General features: G+C 37.6%; 1 protein-coding gene across 3 annotated transcripts in view; it reads right to left on the bottom strand.

The window, feature by feature from the left end:
- Positions 1-19,740, bottom strand: part of LOC120515667 (trichohyalin-like) — a 974,785-nt gene that overhangs the window by 929,160 nt on the left and 25,885 nt on the right. For all 3 annotated transcript variants that reach the window (XM_039736884.1, XM_039736886.1, XM_039736885.1), the window contains exons 2-3: positions 14,828-15,109; positions 2,320-2,452 (exon numbers count right to left, since the gene is read on the bottom strand). In XM_039736884.1, coding sequence (XP_039592818.1) covers positions 2,320-2,452; positions 14,828-15,109 — 415 coding nt within the window. The remainder of the gene's footprint in view (positions 1-2,319; positions 2,453-14,827; positions 15,110-19,740) is intronic.

Below are 19,740 nucleotides of genomic sequence, written 5' to 3'. Positions count from 1 at the left end.
AAACTGTGCCTACTTCTGACAATTACTTTCTGTATTATTTTGCATAGCCTGCAGAGGGAGATTCTCGCCGAGTGGAAGCATTGGAATGAAAGCCCCGCATAAGAGTTTCATCATAATTTGTACACATAACAATTAATCTAAAACTGAACTCTTTACACTGTTTGCATTGTATTTGTTATGAAAGCCTTAGAGTTTTTAAAGAGCTAAACCACTTGTTTGTTGATACTAATTCTGGGTACGTTCACACGGCCAAACAACAATCAACATTACTTTCTGTGGCGTATCATGTGCATGTACAATTAAAAAATAAGTGAGAAAAAGAAAAAGGCAGAGTACAGTAAGCCATGATAAAACAGACTGAGGCATCACAAACCAATTATAGAATTTCACTCTTTTTGAGTTTATGATAATTAAAGAACTGATGACAACATTTCTGAGTGAGTACACTCACTAATACAAATCAGTCATGGAGAGAAAGTGCAAACTCCATGCTGACTCGAATGGTGTGATGCAAGAATGACAGCTTTGCACTACCACTCTGCCTATGCTAAAGCACCTATACAAAACATACTAAACTTCAGCTAAAAGCAAATTCATGCCTATCAGTTCTTGTCACTTGATTGCAAATTATGAGCATGCTTAACTTATCTCTCACTAGACCACTGTACTGTAGAACACATATGCATGATGGTAGCAGTAGCATTAGACAATATGTTTGCAAAACAATGCAATCATTTTTTTGTGAGAATAAGCTTCCATATAGTGAAAGACTGTGAGTGAAGGTGTGACTTTCAGTTATTTTTATGTAGTTCTCCACAGAACAGAGACAGCAGTTCACATATGGTCATCAACATTCAATAATGTCAATAACAGCGCATCTCAACAATTCTTCAAGGTGAACCCACAGCCTTTGCCCTGAAGAGAGCTGCGGAGAAAGATGAGCAGCGAAACGACTCGCACAGTCGATCTTTGTAAAAATGTCTGAGCCTCACAATTTTGTTTTGTTCCTTCCTAAAATTACATGAATGTAATATTTTGCAATATGTGTGCTGTCTCAAGACAAAGATCAATACTTGATAACACTTTTGGTTTGAAAAATGGAACCCGAATGTCCTTCACCGCCATTATGAAACATAACAGTAGGCTAGTTATATTTCAAATTTTATAAAGACATACTTCACTTTAGGACACAATTTCAGGGGGCAAATTATTATATACCACGAATGTGAAGAAATAACTTTGACTTGAAAAATACTGAACTTATCATTTAAGCAGAACCCTCGTAAGATCTTGGTGTGATGATACTATGGAATGCAGTAGTCATGTGAAGTGGGATCTTTTGTACCATGTAGGTTTGAAGGTCCAGGTTGGTTTCAACCTCGATAACATATCCAAGCATGAACCGGGCAAATGAGGACACACACAGGTAAGAGGTAATGCAAAATACTGCAGGGCATTTATTCAATCCAACAAAAGTGTAAAACATGCAGTGCAGACAATAAATGATTCATAAAAACAGGTGCTTTTCCAATTAGTTTAAAAGTCATTCAATAAATTATCCAAATGATTAAAAAAACAGAATTAAACCTTGCAGTAATTTGCTCTTTTCTGTCTCCTTCTCAATCTCAGTGTGTCTTCTCTACTTCGTCTCCCAAGTTCATCTTACAGGTGGCTCAGCCAGTAGAGATGCTAGCAGGTGTGGAATCGACTTTTTGCTTCTGTCAAAGCTGATTTCCTCGCTGTTTGCCAGAGCACTAAGAGCCAACTGTTCTTATTTTATTTCACCAGCCATGACATCAATGGGGTCCCTGGAAAGGGTTACACCCTGTTCTTCCACAATTCTCAGCAGAGGACGATTTACCCCTGGAGTGCCGATCATTTAGGGCTACCAACAGCTCTGCCTCCTCTCCATACCACCGGCTAAAATATGCCAATGCTGCTGTTTCTCTCTGTCTCTTTTTGATCCTCCAGTGTTCCTGCTCAGGCTTCTTTATACCCTTTTCAAGGGATGCAGGTGTGCTTGCGCTGATTATAACCTCAAGAGTACTAATGAGACACTGGTCTGAACCACATGCGTCCTCACATGAATGCACGCTCAGCTGATCACCCCAATTCACACCCAGCAGTCAATCCAAAACACTACCACACACACCTACACCCGCATAAGCCTGAGCATATATTCACTTATTTAGAATGGCACCACTGCCACGGACCCTGCTATACCAAAGGGACACTGAAGTAGATAAAGACATGAAGACAAAAATATAAAGGGAGGGAAAACACATCATCATATCAACAGGAGTTAGATTTTTCTCATACCTGCATCTTCCACTTTTTTTGAGGAGTCTGTGTCCCAGTTCACAGACCAGCTAGACAGGTAGGGCTTTCCGGAATATGAAGACTGAAATGTGTATCCTTTGCTTCTAGATTTTACTGTCAGCAACTGAGAACGCTGAAATGTGGAGATTTGAGATAGTTAGTGCTGACAAAATTTATTTTACTTAAAATAAACATTACATAACAAAGAATTCAACATTTTACTAATTTTGATTTGGAAATGGGCCTATTTTACACAAAAGTTTTTTTTTACTGAAATTTCATCAATACACTTTTAATGTGCAGAACCATAATTATGTATATAGTGAAACACACAAGCATGATGAGTCTCTGACAATGTCTTTTTCAAAATTGCTCAGTAATTTACACATTTTTCCTTTACAACTTTAGAATGGAGAAAAAAAAAAAAAAACTGGTAGAAGACCGGGGGTATTTCTGCACCACCTCTGAGTCCTCCTCCTGGTCTGGGTCCATGGAATCCTGGCATTTCCAAGATACCTTATTAATTTGACCATGAACTGCACACAGAGCAGACAATGCTCTCAGAAGAACCTTTTTTCCAATGGCTGGGGCAATGAAATGCTTGGAATCCCAAAACAATTAACATCTTGTCTTCTTCCATTTACTATATACAATAGATAGATAGATAGATAGATAGATAGATAGATAGATAGATAGATAGATAGATAGATAGATAGATAGATAGATAGATAGATAGATAGATAGATAGATAGCTTTTGTCCATTTCTTTACATCTTATTATTGTTGACTGGTAATTAAGGAACATTATAGGGAGACTGAGTCTGAGTCATTAGCAGTAATAATTGGGTACTAATAAAGAAGGTAGCTGGCACAAAACCATTCAGCCACTTTAGTCCTCCAACATTTGAGTTTTAAAATGTTACTCTACCCACTAGGAGAAAGTTTATAGCTACTTTTTTTCACACTGTCCATTAGAATATTTTTACCCCAGGCTTGTCTTTGTATTTCTGAGTGTAGCAGTGATATACTGTATTACTCTATCATCATGACTGAGTACTCAGAAAAGTTGTTACGCCGATACACATGAATAACAGTGACTGCTACCCTGTTTTCTAAACTTCTTTGAGGCAGCCCATCAATATAAACTCCAGGTAAGGGAAGGTCTTTTTAAAAAATCCCAACACAAGCCCAGGGTTTCACTAAAAGGGAAACTCCAGGGCCCTCATGTATAAAAGGAGCATATGCAAAAAAATGTTGCGTACTCCTGTTTCCACAGTCAAATTGCGATGTATAAAACCTAAACTTGGTGTAAAGCCACACACATTTTCACAGTAGCTCAAACCCTGGCATACGCAAGTTCTCTGCTTGGTTTTGCAAACTGGCGGCACCCAGCATCAAAGCAGTGCTTTTGTTCCAGTGTGGTTTCCATTTCTTTTTTAGATCTACATCCCTGACGCGGCTTTATCATATACACTGAAATTAACCGCATATTGTTCATTAGTTTAAGGCAGCGTTTCTCAACCTTTAAGTATTTGTCACCTGAGTTTTCATAACAGTTTTAATTGTTCCCCCCTTAACATTTTTTTGAAATGTAGATGCATGTTTTATTATACCTACTTAACTTTTATCAACATTTATCTAACTCTATATTTATTGTTCTAGTATCAGAATGTAGTTTAAGTTAATTTGTTTTGGTTTCAACAGATTTTGTTTCATATTTTTGATTCTTGTTTTCTTTTTTTCATATCTTCATGCCCCCCTTTTTGTTACTTCATGCCCCCCTAGGGGGGCCCGCCCCACAGGTTGAGAACCACTGAGTTTAAGGCATCTGATTGTAACTAACCTGTAACAATATAATGGTCCACGGAATAGCCAAACAATCCCAAATACCGCACTTACCATCTTAAAAGTGGATGTGTAAATACAGATGCTATAAAAACATATGTGCAGAATAACTCAGAACTCCTGTGGTGGCATTCACAGAATTTTCAGTCACTGATGGCAGTCCACTAAATTACTCTGGCAGTGAACACTCACTGGCAGCAATCATACAGTATAAGTTCAATGATTTACTGCACTCTAAATAAATCTAATTAATTTAGAATTACTAGGTTATAATTACACACATTGGAGAAAATGTCACCTTGCATTAAGAAGAACTTTTCATCACTGTATTCAATAAGTAAGTTAGTAAATCGTATGATTAATTTCCTTTCAAACTCTTTCCATAAAAGGCTTGTTCTTTATAGAATGGCAATCAAATTCTATTTTGCCATCTGGAGAAAAGCTATTTGCTTTTCAATTTCAGAGAAATAATGGTTCATTTGGCTAAGCTGACTCTTCTATTGAAGCCTTTGACTAATCTAAATTCTGTAGCATAGTCTTCATCTAGTAAAAATATTAGCTATCTCAGCTTGAAACCAGGAAAGCAACTTTACTCATAATAATGTATTGCTGTACTGTATATCAAACGATAATTCCTTCTGTTTAGTCCATAAGAAATAAGAATGCAAACCCAGACTGTTGGCAGGACCTTCTGGACAGGGTGAAATGGTGCAGTACCTGGGCAGTCATTCTTAAATCCTTCAGAATAGGAGGGCAAGCACACCCTTTACTGTACATAAGATACAAATGTGTTCCATCCTCAAGTAGGATTTTTGAACAACAGTTACAAAAGAGTTCAATGGCTGTGCCATTTTTTATACTTGTTTATTTAATATGATGAGTTTGACTTCTGCTGAATGAGACTACTACCCCTTTGCTCATACTTCACAAATATTACTTCAGTAACAGGTAATTAAGTGAACAAATTTCTTGAGAAGGTGTGGCAGGCAACCCAATTGCTAGAAAATGGACTTGACTAAGATGCGGCAGAGTAACAGAAACAGAAAAAAAATATATCCAGGACTGAGAAAGAGTCTATCACAGATGGCCGGGGTTCTTCTCCAGCCTGGATGCCTCTTCATCCTATGGACCGAGGGAGCAAACCTGGTCAGGACAGTACCTCCTACGGAACACTAGATGGCAGCACTCCAGGGTTGCATCAGGCCTATGGGCTTGGGATTTTGGAACTCAAGCCTGTTGGGGTCCATGGCCACCACCAGGGGGTGCTGCAGTGGTTCCTGAGCCCATATGGGCAGTTCTTCCACCACACCTGGAAGTGCAGTTGGAAATGAGTCATCAAACACCTGGAGCACTTCCAGGTGGACTATAAAAGGAACCAGCAGCTACCACTCCAGGAACCAGAGTTGGGAGAAGGGAGACGAAGATTGCCAGGAGGAGTGATGGAGGAGAGAGAAAGAGAAGGAAAAAAGAATTGTGTTTTGATGCTTGTGTTTGGGAGTGTGTTGCTGTGGGAAGATGTTTCCCACAAGCGGTGAAAAAGAAAATAAAAGTCCTGTGTGCTTTGATCCTGTGTCCTACATCTGTCTGTGTTAGGGCTGGCCTTTACAAGTCACACTGGCAGCAGTAAAGATCCTGTGTATGTCAGCACTGGAGAAGAGGAGCCACTATGGAGTAGTATGATTTTTGTGAGTAGAGAGATGGCACCTGGGTGGTATCAAGTAATGTTTCACCTGCCTGATAGAAGGCAAGTGATCCAGCACTGAGCAAATAACTGCATATCTGACCATCTTTTGAAGAAAGTGAGGTCCTCAGTGCTCACCAGGAGGTCAAAATACATCCAAACCAACAAGAGGATGCATATGGTTTCAAACCAAGAGAAATGGAAAACTGTCATCCTTTGAAGGGGAGAATGGAATGTCACAAACCCTTGGCTGTCACTTAGTAGCACTCAGTTCCAGAATCCTGCTGGGATTGTGTTGCCTTTTTAAGGAAAGCAACCAGCTTCTAAGTGCAAACGAAATCTGCAGAATGTAGGTAGTTCAAGCTGGATGTCACCAGACCAAAAGCAGAATGGTATTTGCTTGGAGGTGACCCTAGTTAGGAGCACTGCCTCAAAGACAGGGTATTTGGGGTGTGGAGATGGTGGAATAGATTGAGGCAAAGGACAGGGCCCAGAAAGAGAAAGAAAGTAAGAAGGTAAGCACTTTGGTAGGTGGGTAAACCATCTAGAAATAAAAGAGGGCAATGTCAGTAAAGGAAGATCCACAACTTTTCTTTAACGATTTTGTTAATAAAAGGGTCATTTGTTTTGCTTTTGGCATCAATGATGTAATTCTGGGTGTAGAAGACTGCCAACAAAGAGCCCCTCTAATTCCAATCTTTAATATAAGACATAAAAAAACATTTAAACAGCCACATGCATATTTTATGTGACACTTCACACAGTAGTATAGGCTCAAATCCCAGTACAACTGTATTTTAATTCAGTCACTATATTTCAGCCTAAATAGTAATATACTCAACTCATAAAGTGCTTTGGGGTAGAGATCTCCATGAAAAGTACTAAATACAACAAACATTTCTTGCTAGATAATATATTTTGATGGTGTGTTTGATTAATAGCTTGTATAAGAATCTTGGCCAAGTGTCAAACTACCGCCTCTGACTAACAATGTGGCTTGAGCACTTATTCACTTGACCTGTGGTCATGCTTGAATTGCAAAACAAATCTATGTCTAAACAATCGTAGCTCTGTAGATGTTGTGAACTAAATGTTCACAATATGGTTGAAAAGGAAAATGTGTAACACCTGCTCTCAAAAGAGTTCCTTAATCCTTCCTGGTAACTCCTTTTTGCCTTATGTGCTCTATGGAGCTTCATTTTTTTACAGACCTTTTTGTGAAATAAACATTTTTATTTTATAAAAATTTGGTGTCTGACCTTATTACTAGCCGGGGTTTGATGGTGATATCCCTCTATAGGAGATATTATTGGAAGTCCTTTTGGAAATTATTGGGATTTATGTGTTTTGGGACTTCCAGTCCACAACCCGCTGTAACTTGAACTTCCTTTTAAATACTAGCTGAGCAGTACTGCAGTGGCATGAAGGATTGGCCCTGCCTCCTTTAGCTCTACATAATGGAGACAAGTAAACAGACTACATGTTTTAACAGAATAAAAAAATACAAAATAGTTAATAAGCATCAAAATATTACATACATACAATAAAGACAAAACAAAGAAAAAACATAATTTGCAAAAAATATATGAAATAATATTAAAAAAACAAGAGAAAATCTCTAATCTTCCTAAATGTTTTTGTCCTTTAGATCAGTGTTTTTCAACCGGGGTTCCATAGAACCCAAGGGTTCCGTGAGTGCTAGCCAAGGGTTCCGTCGAAAAAAGTCTTAATGATATAGGACATACTGGTGGATAATTGCACAGGGTTCCGTGAGCAGGGTTCCACTCCAGCGGAAAGGTTGAAAAACACTGCTTTAGATAACAATTTTGTGAACCATACATCTAAACATTTCCAAGTAGATTAGAAAAGAATTCTAATATTTTTATTACCTGTCACAAATTAATCATAATTAAGGTCATCTACCAACCAGTAGGTTTAAGCCAGAACTTAAAAAATCGTACCTTTCGGCACCTAAAACAAAGCCTGCTCTGACTTTGAATGCTATCAAAATACAATAAAAAAAACTTCATTTTATTTTTAAAAATTCTTAGTGTCACCTAATCACAATGGATCACTCGGACAGTACCAACCTCATGTGCCTGTATTAGATACAATGAAAATATCTTTTAAAGAATTTGTCTCTGTTTACATAGAACTATATATAAATCCAAAAAGTCTTAAGAATTATAGACTGATTTGACTTTTACCTTATGCTTTGTTTTGTAAAAGGTAATTGTGATCTTATAACGCTGGTCGGTGTTCTCTTTAAAGAAATAACCTTTATGACAAGTTTTTGTCTGGCTGTTGCCGGATTCATAGCATAAAAACAGATTTTATTCATTTTTTAAAGTATTTTGTATGCAGGAAATGCCACCATTAATCACAGCATTCTACTCCAGAGACTTGAGAATTTAGATTGACTGCCAGGCGCTGTCCTCAGTTGGCTTACTTCATCCTTTTCAAATCCTTTTCAGTACACGCAGTAGTCTCAGTGCAAAACTTCCTCATTCTTCTACAAAGTTACATATGGTGCCCATCAGGGATCTCTTTTTTGTAGTAATGTTGTCTTTTCAGAGATGTAGTTTGGAAAAAACAATATTACATTTGTACAAGTGTGCAGAGGAGACCTGACTATATTTATGATACTTTGTTAGTTACATCAGTAATAAATTTATAAGAGATGCGACAATGGAAGACACACAGAGGTGAAGCCAGGATTTCTTTTCAGGAGTGGTGAGAAAGGCCACAATTCATAATTCCGTCTATGATCAATAAGTTGAAATTGTCATACGATTTGTTTAGGGGGGAGGGTTTCAAACCCAAATTCCACTCCCGTGAAACCTTCTTATTGAAATCAGAAAAAAAAACATTTTTTTCAAGGGTGTGAATTTTGCAAAGAAGGCAAAACTGTTTACTGTGAGTGTAAAGTAATTTACATTTTCATGGTTTCACTTTCACACTTTCTAATGTTTGCTCCAACTTGGTAATATTACAAGATTAAGTCCTTTTTTTAACATCTGTGATTTTCAAAAACTTGTTCATTCATTTGTATCACGTAGTATTAATTACAGTAATGATTATTGTCAAGCTGTTCAAAACATTCACTTTCTGCTCTAGTTAGTTCAATGTGATGAAAGTAAGGATGATAACTAGAACTAAGATGATTGACCATACACTGTAACCCTATAACTGTAACACTCCCTTCCAGTTATGTTTAGAGACAATTTTAATTAATTCAGTTGTAATTTCTTAGTGTCTCTCATCATATCTAACAGAATTTATTAATTCCTGTACTTCAGGGAGTATTTGTGATCTCAAGATTGAAATCGGGTCAAGACCCCAAGATAAATAAAACTGAAGGAGGCAGAAATTTTAGCTATAGGGTTCTCAGACTGTCTACTGATATTTAACAGTAACAGCATTTAAGAAGAGGTAGAATAGTCACTATTTTAACATAGCAGATTCTCATCAGATTCAGGCCTGGTAGTAGTGTTCGTATTGCTTTGGTAATAAATATTCCTTTTCAGTTCTCATATTCTTCTAGGCAACGTGAAGTGGAACTTAGTGTACCTTGGCTCCGATGTTTTGTCACTAATGATGTAGTGTTTTGTCAGGATCATCACTATTTAATTGTGTTCTCCTGCATTGCATGAGGGCACGTAGAGGGGCTGGACAACCTAAAATGTTAGGTTATATTGTAAAAACTGGTGAATATATATTGAAGGATGGTATGCTCAGATTCTATAATGCACTAGTATGACCAACTACACCCAAGGACGTAAGGACATGTCCTACTCTGATAGACTCAGAGAATTAAACCTGTTTAGTTTTGAGCAGAAGAGACTATGTGGTTACTTAATTAGGCCTTCAAAATCCTCAAAGGCACTGATAAAATGGATCCAGCAGAGTTCTTTCATTGAAACAGTGATTCATGTACTTGAAGACATCAGTGAAAATTCAAGGGAAGTCCATTTAAGACTGAAGGCAAGAAGTACTTCTTTATGCAAAGAGTTGTGGGAATCTGAAACAAACTGCCAAGACATGCAGTTGATGCAGAAACCTTAACGACTTTTACCAAGCATCTGAATGAGATATTGGGAGAAGCTTAGCTCTTAGCTAAACAAATGAACGTGATAGACTGAATAGTCTCCTCTCGTTCTTCTTATGTTCTAAACCAGTGCTTCCCAAACTCGGTCCTGGAAACCCACTGTGGCTGCAGGTTTTTGTTCCAACCAGCTTCTGTTTTTAATTGGACTCCTGGGCTAATTAAGCGAACTGTTATTTCCCAAGTTCTGTGTATATATCTCTCTATTATATAAAAAAAATCTTGGGTCGAGAAATGATTTTCTCGGAGACACTTTAACGTCCCGTGAGACAAGGAGCACAGCTGCTGCACAGCGTTTTTAAATGCTCAAAGCACAGCGCGACATGCAGATCACACAGTATGGCAAATACAGCAGCAGCAGCAGCAAGCCAGCTGATCGAGCATAGAGGAGGTAAAAAAAAAGGTATTTGTTTCCCATTGTATCACTATTTAAAGGGGGTTTTGGAGGAGCAACCGCATCTCCTTAGCATGCGTTCAGCTCCCCTCTTGACAACGTGAGAAACAGAGATGTAAAGTGGCTGGCGTGCAGTAGGTCTTTTGGGGGTGGGCGAACAATGAAAGCAGGGGCACAGCCTCCTAGTGTATATTAAATAATGTTTTTTTTCTTTTTAACAATATTTTCGTCTTGATTTTCATTCTACTTTTCTAGGTGTTCTAATTGTTTAATTAATCCATTATTTACTAATTAGTGGATCAGTAATATTTTAAAATAAGTTCATAAAGCACAGAGAATTTATTAATTTAGGTATGTTTATAAGCCTTAAATGTAACGCTGTTTGATTTGCTCTCTCTCTCAGGGGTGAGGATCGATCTGTTCTTAACTCAATTTTTCTTTTTGTAAAAACTTGTTTGCTTTGTATGGGTTGCAATAAAATTAAAAAAAAAAAAGAAAAAGAAAATCTGTTAGAAGGGAAACTATACAGAATACATGAAAAAAAAATGTATTTTTTCTTTTTAACAATATTTTCGTCTTGACTTTCATTTTACTTTTCTAGGTGTTCTAATTGTTTAATTAATCCATTATTTACTAATTAGTGCATCTGACCCTAAAGTAGTTGCAGCCTTTGATTATTCAGTGTTGTTCAGTGACACAACGAAGGGAGAAAACTGCACAGAGAAAGGGCAAAATATAATGAAATTAACAAAAGAGAGTTAAGCATTTAAATCTATAGCAAAAGCAGACATATTTCTAAATGTCTTATAAATATGAAAATCATGCTGCTGTGCTTTTTTGAATGTCGAATAAAAGAAAAAAAAAATAATACCAGCTAATTAAAGGAGATCAGTGCTATCAGGTGTTGTCACTGATTAGGAGTGCAGTTGGAACAAAAACCTGCAGCCACAGTGAGTCCCCAGGACCGAGTTTGGGAAGCACTGTTCTAAACAGGTACAGTAGAACCGAGGAAAGCTGAAATCTGGGACTAGGTTTTTTTTTATCATTTGATGTTTGAAGAAAATTAATTCTCAATCCCACTTAATCTAATTAATAGTCAGAGAGGACACTTACTGCTGTTAATAAATGCATGTGTACAGTACATGCATATGCTACATACAACCATACATAAAGATATGTACTGTTTATTTATTCAAACATATTGCATTTTGCCTTTGTGTTAAACATTATCTTTCAATTTTTCATTAATTCTTTTTTATTTAATGCAATAATTTAGAGCATGCAGAGTATTTAACTCAAAATGTATTTCATAAAACTAAATTGAATTAAAACTATAAAATATGGATTTAACTAAACAGCAAATATCATTTTAGATGTGGAGACTTTCCAGGAAAATAGTAACACTCAACAAAATTGTTTTATTTAAAAAACAAAGCAATACCAATGGCTCAATAGCTAAACTCATTTTTATGGCTAAACAAACAAGATGAGCTAATTTCAAATGTGATTAAGAATTTTCTTTATTTAATATATTTTACTTTTACTAATGAATTTTAACAGATTCAGAGTAATGAAAAATAAATCTACAATCTATTGTAGATTCATAATTAACAAATTAAATATATTAACAGATTGTCTGCCAAACTGTTTTAAAAATGTATAGAACAAATCAGTCAGCATAAACACAACAGCTTTAGTAATAACCCTTAAACTAGGCAATATGTTCCCACCGGCCACAGATATGCTGCTGGTGTACTGGCTGCCACTAAACTGCTGTCAAAGCTGACATGTCCACTGCTGGTTTACTGAAGCACACTCTAACCCTAACAAAATAAAGGACAAATGGGTTTGATGCAAATTAAAAAAGATGGGTTTATGCACACAAAGTTACTAAATGAAGGCAATGGACTGTATATTGTGCATTGAATTATCTACAGTATCTATCTGTCCATCTTTTAACCATCTGAATTGATATCAGTGTGCTGCAGCTCAAGAGCACTGCATGGCATGAAATCATCTTAAACAAGATATCAGTCACAACAGTCTCTCAAGCATATGCAGTACTTACATGAGTCCTTTTAATTATTGTTAATCTCTCCATTATGCATATACTGTAATAGGAATTTGGAAGAAGATTCAGAGTATTGGTAAAAAAAAAAAAAAAAAATCATACAGATGCATAGAAACCTTGCAGACTCCACTCAGACTTTAACCAGGCCAGGAGTGGCACCACAGGTTAGGATCAGTAAGTCCTCAGTCTCTCCCTGCTGCCTTGATTCAATTATACTGATGGTCTTCCCTCACTATTCACTTTGGCATGCTACATAGGTTGGTGACTATTATATAAAGTAGTTCAATGTTAATAAAGTTTAATTCTTTAAACAACATTACACTCTTTGGCTATTGACATATAGAGCATTATTAACTGCACAATTTCCTATTCACTGTCAGTTTCTGCCTATCACCCAAAACACATTCTTCCATGAAGCTGTGTTGTACTACATGGGTTATAAAATGAACGGAATGATTAATTTTACAATATGCATTTATTTTCAGAATATATTAGGAATTATCCCGTTAATCTGACTAAAGCTGAAAAATCTAAAAATGATGAGAAAATCTGTGCTTATTTTTCACATTACTATAGTAGTTTACAGGAAATCAGCCGTGAAAAAATTGCTTAGGATGACATCATCTTAGAAATAGATATTCAATAATAACTATGTATCTGAGGATGGCACAGTGGTTAATTCTGCTTCCTTGCAGTACGGAGACCAGAGTTTGCATCCTGGGTCCTCCCTGCATGTTCTTCCAATGACTGCATAGTTTTCCTCCCACTGTCCAAGGACATGCAGGTTACGTGAGCTAGAGTTCTTCAATTAGCCCTAGTGTATCTTTGGTGGGTGTTCATGTGTTTATCCTGCAAGGGATTCAGTGCCCTAACCCATGGTTTGTTCCTGCCTGGCACCCTATGCTATCTGGAATTGGCTTCTCCACCCTCCATAATCCCGGCTTGGAATACACAGTTTAGAAAATGCTATGACTATGAATCTTACATCAGAACATGTAGAAAACAAAATAATGACTTCCTGATATAACTCGGACCTCACTGTGCAGCTGATTGAACATGCCGTCCTGCTAAACTGAACACTGGAAAATGAAAATAACACTAATTACACTAATCTTGTGAATTTAAATAATGTATTAGACAACTAAAAAAGGCCTAGCAAACTGGCAAATTTTACAAGGGTTATTATCAATATTATATATTTCAATGACACCATTATGTGGGTGACTTACTGTATACAATAGGACACAATATAATATGCATGTATATACATATAAATATTGAACATATACATACTGTACAGTATACATACACACACACACATATATATATATATTATATTTCAGCAGGTTAAGTTAGTTGTCCAGTGTTAAGCTTTTGTTGATGGAAGGAATGATGTGACCGCCTTACAGTTTAAAGAACAGTGTCTTAGCCACTATGGATGGATAATAAGATTAAAGCTGAGCGCTGTACACCTGATAAGCACAGCACCCAAGGGGTCAGTAGGATTTTAATGTTCATTTGCAGTTTGTGTCCGTCTAATCTCAATTGTAATATCTGCCTACTTTGAAGAAGCCAATATTGTAGTAGTAAATTAAATGAATGAAGTGAGCAGATGTATGGGATTTCACGGTTGATAATTAGTAGATATGCTAAACAGAGAGGCAGATAAAGACTCTGTGGGATCTCTACTTATGCTTTTTAATAGTATAAGGACACCTAAGGCATACTGATTTTTTTTTTTACAAAAGTATGTTATCATCATCAAAAAGAAAAAAAAAACTCAAATTCCCCTTCTACCTTTTTGAGAGGGCACTTTTTACAATTTGTAACAAAAAATTGATTTCTTTAATGAAATTATGTTTAAGTACATATTAGCTTCGGTGAATTCAGATATCATCCTGCTGTTATTGCACTATAAGAAATTATGCAATAAAAAACTAAAATACCAAATCAAAATTTGAATATAGAAGAATATATTAGGATGTACTTTAAGCTACTCATTCTGACAAAATGTTTACCAGAGGATGGTGGCTTCCAAAGTTTTCAGCCCCCAGGCATGTGCTGTGATGATTGGGTATTCAGCACTGAATGAAAACGGCTTTACACCAATCACAAGGATCTCCAACTAATTTTAAACAGCTTTTCAAATCTATGAGCTCAAGATTTAAACGTATTGTCGACAAGACTTTGAGGCCTTTTGGAGGACGCCAAAACCAGTTTGAAGGATGGTTTGAGAAAGAGTCTCTGCTAGGCATGTAAAATATTCTAATTGGTAGGACTTCTACTCAGCTTTCCATTCTGACTGGTTCAGTACAAGACTTGCCTTAAAGAAATTGGATATTAGCATTTATTTAGGCAGTCTACAATAAAAACAATACAATACAGTAAGACGTGAAAATGCATAGCACTGACCTGATGGCTTGTGTAAATCAGAATAGCTCTTGTTAGATTGTTCAGGGTTTGCTGTTGATTGATGAGTTTCAGGCTGGAAGAGCTAGTTTTGAATTGTTTCCTTTTCTTAACTGTCAAGGGCAGCTCCTCTGAATAAAGCACAAGTGCACCTTTCTTTGTGGTATATGTCTTAGAAACAGGAAAGGTCTGTGACATAGTTTTGGGAATGGCATCTTGATGACAAAGTGGAGGCAAAACCAATTTCCTAGAGTCTTGCAGTCTTCTGTCCAAGTTCATATAGTCCTGGTTCAAAATAAGCATAAAGATCAGCCATTCTTTGTTGTATACAAAGCAATATATTGCAAGAGCAATAAAGGCCTGAACGCTATAAGCAAATCTGACTTATTTGGTGCTAACAGTTTGAAAAATCTGTATAATTTAAACATTTTTATTAACATTTATTAAAACAGCAATAGATCTGAAAAAGTACAACATGCACAATTTAAAAAAAAACAGTAAAGAAAGAAAATAAATATTTTGATGTATAAGATTTTATATTTTTCCATCCATTTCTTCAATAATGATTAACCCATCCGGGAATATCAGTAAAGAATCCTATTTTCATAAATCTCTCCCAGATAAGGAAATCTAATTTCCCTAATTGCAAATGCTAACAAGTAAATATTAAGTCATTGTGATATGAGCTTTAAATTGCTGTCACAGGCCTGATGCACAACATTTTACAATGGGGAAGTGTTAGAATGAGACACTCAAAAGGTGCACATCAGTGGGCTGCTAATCATAATTCTGTGTCTTTTCTCTCCTCTGTGAATGAATACGCTAGGAGGATTAGCCATGTTCTGAGCACAGCATTTAAAAAGAACTCCTGAACAGTTTTTATCAGCATTTGAAATGTGCCAGGAGTTCGGCCTTGTTCACACAGCGTTAAAATCTAGCGGGTTTTTTTTGCGTTCGTAGCGTCCGGTGAGCGCGGATCAAGCGTCGAGTGTTTTCTACACGTAGGAGTCAATGAGAGTGTTCACACGGGCTTTGGTGACGTGCGTTTGTCCAGCTGCGCAGTATACGGCATCAAATAAACGTTGCATGCAGCTTTTTCTTGGCGTTCAAAACCCAACGAACGCAAGGAAACCGCTTCAAGTTCGTTTTCTGCGCGTTTATTTTACGCATTTCAGTGCATAACAGCGGTGTAAGCGCACACTCGACTACTGTTTCCTTACCTCAAAGTGACAAGTAGTCTCTCTTGGGGGCTAACACCAAGTCGCATATTGGTTGATCATCGTGCAATGTGGCATTGCACCAGCTGCAGCAGACAATCAAAAGTGGAAACCGACATCCGACAGTAATTAAAAACTTGCGGAAATTTTGCATTTCTTCATAAAGCACAAAAAAACTTCCTTTAACCCGACGTTGTGCAGTCAGAGGATGAACCCAGTAGCGGCGGCGATTTTTTCTCTCCCTACGTCGCCGTATTACGAGTATTTTTAAAACAAGAAGATTAATATCTAACATAGCAAAATGGTCCATATTGAAAGGAGGCACCTCAAATAAAACGACAAGGGCTTTCATATCCAGTTCCCGACACTGCCTCCACAGGTTAACACACAAACTACAATTTGGGCTGCAGGCTGGCGTTAGACAGAGACAAACGAACGCCGGTGTGGAAGTCAATCGATCGCCACCACAAAATGCAACATAAACGTCTAGGACGTTCAGAGCAAGTTCGTTTATCCAAAAACTTAACGCCCATGTGAACAAGGCCTTCACCAAGAAAACTGACCAACAAATATTGAAGGAACGAGAGACAGCAAGTGAGATAGTGTGAAGAAGAAGAAGACCTGCTTCCTTTCCAGCTAATAAAATTGAAGGCATATTTGAATCTTATAAAGGGAAAGCCTATGTTTATTCTTGATCTTGCGTTGACTGGGAAGCAGTGTTTAAAGTGAACTGGCACTCACCAATATGTGGTGCCTTTTCTTTTCGTTAATTTTTATGGGAGCCCCCTCTCATACTGTATTCTGATCAAAGCTTCAAGCCCCATCCAGCTGTTCGAGTGACTGTCAGTGTATCGTGACAATTGAAGTTTCATCATAGTAGCGCCTTTTCTTAGCATATGGGTGAGAACTGACACCTTTAAATAAAGCTTAATAGGAGCAATTCCCCACTTTGATCAAATATCACTGTATTGCCATAAAAAGAGCACCTCCAGTAATTTGGTTCTTCTTCCAGCACTACTGGAAAGGGCGATTTGTAGTCTGTAGAGGCATATATAGACATCTCAAGACTAGAGAGGGTGGAGAACATCCTGAATGAGCATCTCAGTGAAGGGCTTATTAAAGTGAAATGACCTGTACCACCCAATGTTGTGCCACAGGTCCCACTGTTGTGACTAAAAGACCTTCACAAAGTCTACACTAACAAGAGAGGTGAGATATTTGAGGTAAGAGTTTGCATGTTCTTTTGTCTACTGTGAATTGCACAAGAGATGTAACTCTAAGATATGGCATACCAGATAACAACAGAAGAAGAAAAACAGCTAGAGGGCTGAAACAAATGCTACGTATTCAGTAGCTGTCATACGTGTGAAGAATTCTTACTAGGAATCAATGCATGACTTTAGCATTCTTTAGGCTTATTCTACATATGAATTATAAAAGATGAAAGTGAATGGAAATGCCGTAGTGCTCCCATTAGCTCACATGCAATTTATGGTATTTTTTAATTTCCAAGTTAATCATCCAAAGTTGAGATGGCAATTTATTGTGTATGTTGGCCGGGATTGGCTCCGGCAGACCCCCGTGATCCTGTAGTTAGGATGTAGCGGGTTGGATAATGGACGGATGGATGGATGTTGGACTCTGAAGAAATCCCACAATTTTCCAGTACTGACATTAGACAGATAAATGGTGTAATGGACAAACTGGTGTCCCAGTTGGGATGGACTCCTTTCCCTTACCTAGCCGGGAGGTCAACATAATGAATGGTACAGAGGGAACAGCAACAGGATTGTCAGCGAGCAGTCATGGATGGGAATCACAATCTCAGCTGGGATGCCAAAGGACAAAATGGATGAAGTACCCCAACCAGAATAAGTAATGGACTCTTTCCCAGTTGGGAAACTATATATATGGGAAATTGGGAGACTGCCTCTCACATGCAGGTCAGGTCATTCTCTTATACACTGGGCGCCAACATCCCTATAGTGAACCCCGGTATGGATGCCCACAGGGCTACATGTTGTTCCACAAGGCCACGAGGGGGATCTGGAGGGAAGAAAAGGTTGGGGTTCTGCCTGACCCAGAAGTCCTTCCAGGTGACCAGTACCTGGGGAGTCGGAGTCTGGAGAGGAGATGGACAATTCTTGCCTGGAAGAAGTGGAAGTGAGAAAGAGAAAAAAGGATTGTGCTGCGTGAAAAAAAGCCTGTTAGAGGTGCACTGTTCAATAAATAAATGTTTTGAACACAGGAACGTTTGTCTACAGAGTTGTGTCTAGGGTCCCAATAGATAGATAGAGTCACACATGGTGGGTGCTGCAATGCAGTGTATGTGCATGCTTGAATAGGGTACACTTTAAGGACTCAGATAATTGTACTATTCCTCCAGAAAGCCAGAGGGCATTGTTGACTAATGCCTTCCTATCTCACAATCATAGCACCTCTGACATCACTTATGGTTTTCACCTGCCCGGCCCCTCCTCCTCCAGTCCAGGAACTTTATCTCCAGAAGCAACGTCATCTTGTACCAGTCTGCTAGAGACTTGCATCGTTTTGATGTTTTTTTTTTCTTACTGCTATGCCACACATTTTCTTTGAACATACAGAGCTGGCCCTAAAGATTTCTAATCTCTCTTTATCTCATTATTATAACAGATAGACAGATAGATAGCAACCACAACAACACCTCTCAAAACACACAAGAATTACAAAACAGAAGAAAAAACTCCTGACTTTGCTAATGAAAAGACAGCAGTTGTAATGAGTCATTAAAAGGCATATTGTCCCAGTCACATTTCTTGACACACATCTTGCTGAATAATTCATTGGCTGAAAGTACTCAGTGCTGGTGTGACAGAGAGAAGATGTGCAGCATTCTTCATAATGACCATCACTTTTGCCTTCCCTAGCTCCTTCATAACTACCTGCATTGGGTCAAAAGCATGTCCTATAATAATATAATTAACTTGTTGATTAAGTGGGCCACTCTTGAAGTGGTATTACCGACACTATCATGTAGAAAATTGTACCAACTATCACAGAGCCAAAGAACATTTAAAAGATGTCACCACCTACATTAAAAGAATGCAATCTCTTGAGAAAAAAAAAGTAGTCTGTTCTATTCATTCTTACATAGTTCCTCTGTGTTACTAGACTAGTCCAGCTTCTTATCAATGTGGATCCTCAAGTTGTTGCAGCAGTGAACAATCTCCTCTTTCACTCCCTAAATAGTGACCAGGGAAAGAGGCATAAAATTCTATTTACAACAAAAAACAAGGTTCCCTGCTTAAGCTGGATAACCTGACTCATCCCATTTACGATTGTAAAACTCTATGAAAGAATGTTGGTCATAGATGTTCAGAATGTTGACATTAAAACAAAAAACTGTTAAAACTATGAAACAGGACTGGTGATCAGAAAATCAGATTGTGCTAAGCATAGTAATATACGACTGTACATGTAGAATAATATATCATTTTTAAACTTGCTGAATTCAATTCAGGGACACATGAGAGGCAGAAAGGCCCACCCATATCAGATCCAATGGAAAATCTCCAATTAACCTAATATAGTACATACTGTATATCTTTGGAAATTTGGAACAAAAACTTCACATAAACAGCAAAAACATGGTAACTCCACACAGTCAGTCCTTATGTTAGGATTCAAAACCAAGGCCCTGGACTCATGAGGAGACACCTT

Source organism: Polypterus senegalus, chromosome 15 (assembly GCF_016835505.1).
Source record: "Polypterus senegalus isolate Bchr_013 chromosome 15, ASM1683550v1, whole genome shotgun sequence".
In the NCBI taxonomy this organism is placed as follows: domain Eukaryota; kingdom Metazoa; phylum Chordata; class Cladistia; order Polypteriformes; family Polypteridae; genus Polypterus; species Polypterus senegalus.
Note: the sequence above shows the minus strand (reverse complement) of the source record. Positions and strands in the feature narration are given on the sequence as shown.